Raw genomic sequence first — 9,331 nt, 5'->3', positions numbered from 1 at the left:
ACCCGGCGTCAGCTGCGCCAGGTCCAGGAGGGAAAGGTGTCCCGTGCTAAAATGTAAGTATGCAGTGCAACAGTTTGGACAAGTGGAATATTAAGGATGGCATACAATTTATTATTAATATCACTGCGGTGCAATTAGAGAGTTCTTTAATAAGCGGCCGCCTGTCCACGTGACTCTGTTGCATAAGGGTTAAATAACTTACTATTTTAGGGCGCAGTGACACTGTGTGAATCCTGTTCAGCAGGGCTGAGCGGGTGCGGTTATTTTATAGAATTAAAAAAAAAAATTCTCAGAAGTGCAGTTTGGAAAATCCTAGAAAGTGGAGTCAAAGGGTTCATCGCGTTCAGGAGCCACAGAGCCCAACTTTGACTCTGAGGTCAAATCTTTGCTTGGATAACATTTCTGTCTGTGTTCAGATCTGCGTCGAAAACAAAATCCCCGATCGCTGACACTGAGCTGGAATAAAACCACAAACAACTGACTCCGATCCTCCGATAAAGTCTACGTTATCGTGCACAACCGATGCTTTAAAGCTGGTCCTGGAGGGCCACCATCCTGCATGTTTTACTTGTTCCTCTGCTCTAACACACCTGATTTGAATCAGTGGGTGATTAACAGGCTTCTGCAGAACATGAAGAGGTCATTTAACCACTGAATCAGGTGTGTTGGAAACAAGAAAAACATGCAGGTTTGTGGCCCTCGAGGACCAGGGTTGGACACCCCTGCTTGAAAGATTATGGATCAAAAAGTGTCACGTGTGTGTGTTGCCCCCATGTCGAAGGAGGACTTGGTTGCACAAGTTGAAGTAGATAGAGCTCACGATAAATAAGTTAATTTCATTCTGAACGTGTTCATTTTTCTGAAGCCATCAAAATAAACGTATCAAGCACTTTAAAACACTTGAAGGCATGGAAGCCAGTTTTTCCCAAAGTCATAATTGCAAGGAACTATCTCGAAATTCTGACTTATTACGTCACTGTCATGTTGTGTTGTAGCTCAGGACCGGGACGTAGAGAGGTGGTGGAAATGGGCTTCCGTATGGGGGCTTTTATTTTGAAGCGTTTTCCAAAACGTTTCCGTGTCTCCCTGTCCCAGTGGTGAACAGTAATGAAGAACATTTACTTGATTATTGTACTTAAGTACATTTTTTGAGAATCTTTACTTTACTTGAGTAATTTTTTGGGGGGGAACTTATAACTTTCACTCCACTACATTTCAAAATCAAATATTGTACTTTTAACTCCACTACATATCTAGGAAGCTGGTCGTTACTTCGTGATAATAGATTCAACCTTAAACCTCTATTCTATAGTGAAATTGTGAGGAGAATCAAAACTCTCTGGTTTGGTGTGTTTTTAGACAAAGAAATCTTTATTTTTTTGTGGCATTTTTCTGCTGAAGTTCTTTGCAGGTGGTGTAGAAGTTGTAGCAGAGTGTTTCTACGCGTCGTTACATCAGGTGGTTTCTGAAAGTTACAAGGTTCTGCAAAATTACTCTGAAAATTATACAGCAACATACTGATATTAGAAAATTTAATTTGTATTTTTGAATAATTAAGTATTTTTAAATGCATGTACTTTTGAATACTTAAGTATTTTCAAAAGTGAGTACTTCAGTACTTTAACTTGAGTACATTTTTGACCGAGCAACTTTTTCTTGTAGTTGAGTAAGATTTGACCATGAGTATCGATACTTTTACTCGAGTACTATAGTTGAGTACTTCGTCCACCACTGCTTTTTAGTTTATTTGCTAAGCTCTGTGGATCATTCACTGCAGTAGAGTATGAGTGTGTTATCGTGTCGCACAGCTGGAAGAGGCCACCGTCCTCTGAACCCTTTGGATTTAAAAGTTAAACGATCCCATTCAGACTGTTTGTTGTGTTGGAGAAATGAAGTGGGAATGTTGGATAACCTTGAGTGTTTCAGATCTGAGTAACCAAACATGTTTTTGTTTTTTTTTACACCGACTTACTGTCAGCTATGAGAACAGGTCACAGCAGGGAGTTACCTGGACCGTCGTCAGCCCCATCATCTTCACTTACAGGATCATTCAGTGCAGAGACCTGCTGGACCCCGGCAACGACGCCCTGCTCTGGGGTCACGTGGGAGACGGGGCGCTCACAGGCGCCGCAAGGAACGGCTCCAAACCCGTGAGGCGGTTCGTCGTCATCGACGAAACCGTGCACCGGCTCTACGGCCCCAGGTTCGCTCGCTACTTCGAGGCCTGGGGAGTCGAGGCCAAGATTCTCCCTCTGGCCACCACCGAGGAGAACAAGAGCCTGGAGCTGGTGGCCAAGATCCTGGAGGAGGTCCACGAGTTCGGCATCGACCGGCGCGCCGAGCCCATCATCGCCGTCGGAGGCGGGGTCTGCCTGGACACGGTGGGCCTGGCGGCGTCGCTCTATCGCCGCAGGACCCCGTACATCCGGGTGCCGACCACGCTGCTGGCGTACGTCGATGCCAGCGTGGGCGCCAAGACGGGGGTCAACTTCGCCGGCGGGAAGAACAAGCTGGGGAGCTACGTGCCGCCGGTGGCGTCCCTCCTGGACTGCTCGTTCTTCCAGACCCTCCCCCGGCGGCAGATCTCTAACGGGCTGGCAGAGATGCTCAAGGTGCATCCTCGCTGCATGACCTCTGACCGACAGATCGAGCCCGGGGCGTTTCCGTGCATGTGGATTTGTCTCTTCGCCTCTGCTCGAGAGGCAAATAAATGACAGCCAAGGTGTCAGCTCTCAACTCCATGAGTAATTCTTTCCCTTAATGTTCCTTTTTTCTTTTCTTTTTTTCGGGGGGCGCGGAAGGTGGTCGCAAATGTTCTTGCCTGTCTGTGTGTGTTTGCTTGTCTGCTACAGGACGGACTCTAATGAAGCTCTCAGAAAGAAATCTCTGGATACGCGGCTACGGTTGCCAAAGCTTTCAAAGTCAGCCCAAATTCAACATGGCCGCCACAGCTAATCGACGTTAGGGAACACAGAAATGGCTCCAACTCCGTTAATTCATACAGCTGTTCAGCTAAAACGTGGCGAGGCCGAAGCCGAGAGTCCTCTACGAGACATACGCCGAGCGCCAACTGGTCGCGCGACATTATCGCTTTAAAAGGTTGGGCTGTTAGCCGTTGTCGTCTGTTAGCAAAATATCTCATGAACCAGATTCGGGGTTTTCAAATGAAACTCCCCGAATGTAATCGTCGGACGTGCAGCTACAACAGATTTAACTCTCCGAGTCAACCCCCCGTTCAAGCTGACCCCGGCAAGCGCGGAGTTGGCGCAGAGTTGGCGACAGCTCGGTCGGTTTCCCCGGACGCTGCGCTACGATTTGATGTGGTAGCTGAGAGTCGCATACTTTGAGAGCCAACATCACGCAAGACCTGGCGCTAAACGCACGAGGCTGTGTTCGTCCAAACTGGCTCTGCTTGAATCATCTCTCAGCGAAAGATGGCCGTAGTTTTAAAAGTGATATGCATTCCTCCAAGAGCAGCCGACTGAACGCGTGGGCTTTGGATTTTTGTTTTATAATAATAAGTTTGCTGCACGCAGCTGGACGTGAAGCCCGTTTGAAAGTAATCCTTGGTCCGGGTTCGGCTCGTTTTGCTCCTTGCTGATGGAAGTCGTAGCTGTCCTGTTGTTAATCTTTAACATATTGCTGGGAAAACGGTTGACTCTGCTGCATGTTTTAACATGTTCAAAGGGGCTCTCTTTCTGTCTCATCGCACGTCGCCGTGGGCTGCTTCGTGTAATGTTCATTAACAACCCGCCACTAAACCTCTCACTTGTTTGGGTTCCTGGTCTGTTTGGTGTGTTGGGTTAATTCACGTGGAAACGCCGTACGTCCATCTCTACTCAAAACCTCGCCTTCCTTTGCTGTTTTGGTTGTTTTTTTTCCCCAACTCTCGAAGCACATTTGTAGTGCAGAATTGTGAATTTAACACGCTGTACAGACTGTGATTCCTGTCGATCTAATGATTTTAGATGGCCCTGATGAAGCACCCGGGCCTGTTCCGGCTGCTGGAGGCTGATGGCAGGAAGCTGTTGTGCGCCAAGTTGCAACCCTGCGACGCCATCAGCGGCAGCAGCTCCGAACAGGAGGACGGCGCTGTGGCGTCCACGCGCATCGCGATAGAAACCATGCTGGAGGAGCTGGCCCCCAACCTGTGGGAGGACGATCTGGACCGGCTGGTGGATTTCGGGCACCTCGTCAGCCCCGAGCTGGAAATGGTCGAAAAAAAAACTGCTTCCAATTTGTTTTTAAAACCGCCCTCAAAGGGCTAAATTCAACATAAAGAGAGAAATCTATGTTTTGAGATAACAGCAGCTTTTTCCTCACACAAACACACACGTACACACACAAAAGGTCCTGACTGTTTCCACCTTTTTCTGGCCCCGAACAGAGAGTTTTACCAGCGCTGCTTCACGGGGAGGCCGTCAACATCGACATGGCCTTCATGGTGTACCTGGCGCACCAAAAGGGGCTCCTGACGGGCGACGAGAAGGAGCGCATCATCCGGTGCATGAGGGGCCTGGAGCTGCCCGTGTGGCACCGGGACTGCACCCTGGACCTGGTGCGCCAGTCCCTGCAGGAGCGCCTGAAGCACTCGGCGGGCTCGCTGAGGATGCCTCTCCCCACGGGGCTGGGGCGCGCAGGTAGGACCGAGCTGGCCGCGAGAACCGCGAGACGCCTTTACAACCCAAGTGTGTTTCACTGAGCGTGTTCTCGATTCGCAGAGATCTTCCAGGACATGATAGAAGACGCGGTGCTCTGCCAAGCCCACCAAAAATGGACCGAGGAGCTTTCATCTTGTGGGAACAATATACCGTACTGTAACAATAACTTTAAAGAATATTAAAAAAAAGAGAAACATTTCTGACAAATCTGGTGCTGTAAGAGTAATAAATGCCTTCAGAGGAACTTGCTCTACTTCCTGTATATTGTCATTTCTTAAATGTGTCTGTCATAAAACCTTTACATGCAGCCTAAACACAAGAGAAAAGCTTGTTATAAATAGACGTTTACACTTATTTTTTTTTTTGTCTGTTATGTTCGACGTACAGTTGTGTTCAAAATAATAGCAGTCCCACATCACTAGCAAGCTAAATCACTGTTTTTGTTAGAATTTCAGCTTCTGCACTGCAAGTGAGTTTCAAGAAGGTTTAGTAAAGGTATAGAAAACCAACAGGCAGGTCGTAGGAAAACTGAATCATTTACTGAAAGAGGTGTGTTCAAAAAAATAGCAGTGCCAAGTTCAATTAATGAGGTCATTGATTATGTGAAAAAAAAAAAAAGGTGTTAAACAGGTGGCCCTTATTTAAGGATCAAGGCAACTGCCGCTGCATGCTGGATGTGCGTTTGTCTTTGGAAAAACGAGTACAACGGCTCATTCAAGACGCTGTTCAGGAGAAGAGCATTCTTTCATTAAGAATTTATTGAAAGAGGGGAAAAACCTATAAAGAAGTGCAGAAAATGATAGGCTGTTCAGCTAAAAATGATATAAAACGCTTTAAAATGGCAGCCAAAACCAGAAAGGCGAGGAAGAAAAAGAAATACGATTATTCGAATGGATCGGAGAAGAAGCAAAATGGCAATGGCTCAGCCGGTGATCAGCTCCAGGAGGATCAGAGAAGATCCAAGACTGCCCGTGAGTCCTGTAACAATCAGACGATGTCTATGTGAAGCCAAGCTACCAGCAAGAACGCCCCACAAAGTCCTGTTGTTAAAAAAAATAAAAAAATACAAGCAATGAAGCGGTTACAATTTGCCAAAGAACACTGACTGGCCTAAAAAGAAATGGTGTCATATTTTGTGGACTGATGAGAGTAAGATTGTTCTTTTTGGGTCTAAGAGCCACAAACAAGTTTGTCTGACGTCTTGCAAACGCTGAATTAAAGCCACGGTACACAGTGAAGATGGTGAAGCATGGTGGTGCAAGCATCATGTTATGGGGACGTCTTTCGTACCATGGCGTTGATCCTATTTATCGCACACCTGGGATCGTGGATCAGTTTGAGTAAATCAGAATACTGGAAGAAGTTGCGTTGGCACATGCTGAAGAGGAAACGGGTGTTTCGACAAGACAATGAGCCCAAACACACCAGTGAGCGAGAAAAAATCATGGTTCCAGACAACCAGAATTCAAGTAATGGAGCGGCCAACACAATCCCCGGACCTTAGTGGGCTGATATAAGAAATGCTGTTCATGAGGCAAATACCAAGAAACGCAGCACAAATGTCCTGGGCTGTGATGCCTGTTGACCCGTGTCAGAAGTTGGTCGACTCCGTGTGCCACAGATGGGAAGCAGTTATCAGAAAGCGTGCTTATGCAACTAGATATTAGTTTATAATTCTCAGGAAGGTTGAATCTTCAAGCATTTCTTAATTTATACAGTACATTTTTGAGTTTGTAAAGACAGATGTCACCACTGTTATTTTTTTTAACATTATATTATCTTGACTTTCTATAAAATTCCAATTTTCTTGCTTTGAAATAGAATGTGCCGTGCCCCCAATGCATTTGTGTTCATTAAAAAACAATTTATTTGAAGAATTTTGAGGTTTACTTACCTTTTTAAACACAGCTATTATTATGAACATAACTCTACATCGTATTGCAGAGCTTCAGCATCCTCTGTTGGATCACAGCTGTTTCAGTGTGTACATTTTTTTTGAGAACTCATTTGTTCATGATTCAATAAAAAGTTGCCTTTTTTCCCCCTTAACTCCCACCATTTGTGGTGCATGTTCAACAAGTACAATACAGCTCATACGAAACGTATTATTTTTTGGGGTGGTTACGTCAATGGAGACAAATTTCTCCACAAAAAAAAAACCATTATTGCATCTACTGACTTTTAAAGGGAGGGGGTGGGGTGAGAGAAACACACAAGCTCTACAAAATGCTCAAAGAAATCTTTAATATTTCTTGCAAAATAGATTCAACCAGCGAGAACCGAGCGAGGGTTCAGTGACGTGACAAACGGGTGGGTACAGTAAGTGTTGCGGCCTCCGTCTGCGCTCGAGGTCAAACACGGGGCCGTGGTTTGTCCACCACGCGCCGAAACGACTGGAGACGTGTGTCAAGGTCACCCGACTTCCCCGCCGTGAGTTTCGGGAACCGCGTGCCGCGCTTTCCTTTCACTTAAAATGGCTCAACGATCGAGATGACTCCAGGTTCACTCAGCTTACTGGCTGTATTGCTTTTAATGAGTGGGTGGAGGGTACTGTAGCAGGTGAAACAAAAACACTAAGATTTGGAACCGTTTTAGCTACTTTACAATGAAATGTCACCATGAGGCCGTTAAGACACGATCAGTAGTTCAAACCCTGCAATTCTCGTCGTTTTATACAAATCTACTGTCTTTACTTGTTTTTGGCAACTGTGAACTACATTCATACTAGTCTCAAAAGGATTTAAAATATTTAGTACAGTTGTTGGTACAAAACAAACAAACAAACAAAAACACAGCAACAGTATATGGAGTTTCAAAGTGTTCAGTAATAAATAAATTCGGATCGTATAAAAATGATGACTCAAAATGAACAGGAAAGCTGTTCGGTGCAGTACTGATTTGGGCTAAAGCTAGCATGCTCACTGAAAACTAAGCTAATGTAGCAGAGAATGCTAACAGCTGCTAATAATTAGCAAAAAAAAAAAGGGAAAAGCTGAGGCTGCTGGGGATGGTTGGTAGTTCTGTAGGAATTTGGTCATATTTAAAGCAGGCACACTGAAACTACAGGACCTTACGGTGCCTAAGGGGGGATTAGGAGCTAGTTTTTAAACTCCAAGTCCAAAATGTCATACTGTTAAGCTGCATACAAAGTTCTCACAATTGCACTTATTTTCAGAGCCGTGCATTTTCCTGCCGCTCGGCTGGTTTACGCTAACGGTCTAGAGCGAATCCCATCAGTTTGTCGTGTAGCTGCTCAGATGAGACTTGTTTCGGGTCAGATTTGGCACCGCCATCTTGCTGACAGGTCCTAGGAGTCTACGGAAGACAAAAGGTGGCATTTTTGATGCCTGCACACAAAGCTGCTGAAGATTAAAGCAAACGCTGAGGAAATCAACCAAATTACTTCAACCCTATTTAATATCGAACACTTTGGGGTGCATTTATCACAAACTATTTCTTGTGGTTCTTGAGTCTGTGGTGTCCATGTTCTGCTGCTCTCTAAAGGACGCCGGACGCCTGCAGCGGATCTACGGAACACCTCTACTAATACCGACAGAATATTGCATCAGTACTCGTACGTCACCATGGTAACAGAAGCAACTATAAGGCACTTAAATAAAACAAACAAAAGGTAATTACTTCAACACCACCTTAACCTACTTCATAAAAGGTCACATTTTCAAGGCAGGATTTACAGGCACAACTTCAACCATTGCATAGTTTTACAACCTGGAGGCTGTGCCGTTTCAGAGACGTTTCAGCGAATGGCAACGTGCTCACTCACGAACACGCGACGACTATTGCAGCAGTGTGCAGAAATATACAGCGGCCGTGCACCTCAAAGAATCTGCAGTCTTGTAAAATACCACATGTGCATGTTACAAACCAAATACAACAGGTTACATTTATGCAGCGATTTTTTTTTTCCTGTTTTTTTTTTGTTGTTTTTTTTAAAGGCTAACAAACCACATTTCAGTGTACAGAGATCCTTCCAGTGTTTGGACAAGGTCATTGTGTTTCATACAAAATCGTTCTCCTTATATTCCTTGACATTATACATTTCATATATTAGAAAAAGCAAAAAAAAAATAAATAAAAGAAAAACAGTAAAAAGACCCTGAATGTGAAATGTCACCGAAGTGGTAGAAAATAACCGACGTAGAAAATCTGTGGAAAACTCCCGAGTATGACTTTACTGCGTGTAAGTGAAATAAGTTTACTGTGGGAGGTAAGATGGATGATGTCATACAGTAGACTGTAAATAAAGATGGACGACGTGTCTCTATCTACTTCCATAGTAAAAAAAAAGCCAAAATGACCAGTTTACTGACACCGCCATGTTGTGTGAGGCTGTATCAAATCCGTATGACCTTTACCCTCCACACAAAGCCCCGCCTACACGTCCGCACACAATCATGGTCTCATTGCAGCTAAGCAGGATGGGAAAATGAGTATTTGAACGTGAGTCTACGTGAGTCGCCAGCTTAACACCTGAAGAAATTGATCTGAGGTGTGCTTTTATGTTTTTTCCCCAGGAAACGGTCCCGATTGTTTCAATGGAGGGGCGGGACTTAAGACGTCTACCGAGACCAGCCAATTAGAAAGCGGTCTTTTTGTTTCTGCTTCAGCTTCTGGGTTGGTGTTGGTCTTCCATGTCCCCCCCCCCCCCC

The 9,331-nt window shown here is 45.1% G+C and overlaps 1 protein-coding gene across 1 annotated transcript; it reads left to right on the top strand.

Moving 5' to 3' along the window:
- Positions 1 to 5,051, top strand: LOC108231979 (2-epi-5-epi-valiolone synthase; the record flags this gene model as incomplete). Its single annotated transcript, XM_017409429.3, is given in 5 exon segments — positions 1 to 53; positions 1,979 to 2,612; positions 3,969 to 4,214; positions 4,388 to 4,640; positions 4,722 to 5,051. Coding segments are annotated over 5 exon segments (1,308 nt in total), but the record flags the coding sequence as incomplete, so codon positions are not given.
- Positions 5,052 to 9,331: the final 4,280 nt, after the last annotated feature.

The sequence above is a fragment of the Kryptolebias marmoratus genome, linkage group LG8 (assembly GCF_001649575.2).
Source record: "Kryptolebias marmoratus isolate JLee-2015 linkage group LG8, ASM164957v2, whole genome shotgun sequence".
Lineage (NCBI taxonomy): Eukaryota > Metazoa > Chordata > Actinopteri > Cyprinodontiformes > Rivulidae > Kryptolebias > Kryptolebias marmoratus.
The sequence above is the reverse complement of the archived record's forward strand: the minus strand, read 5'-3'. Positions and strand labels throughout refer to the sequence as shown.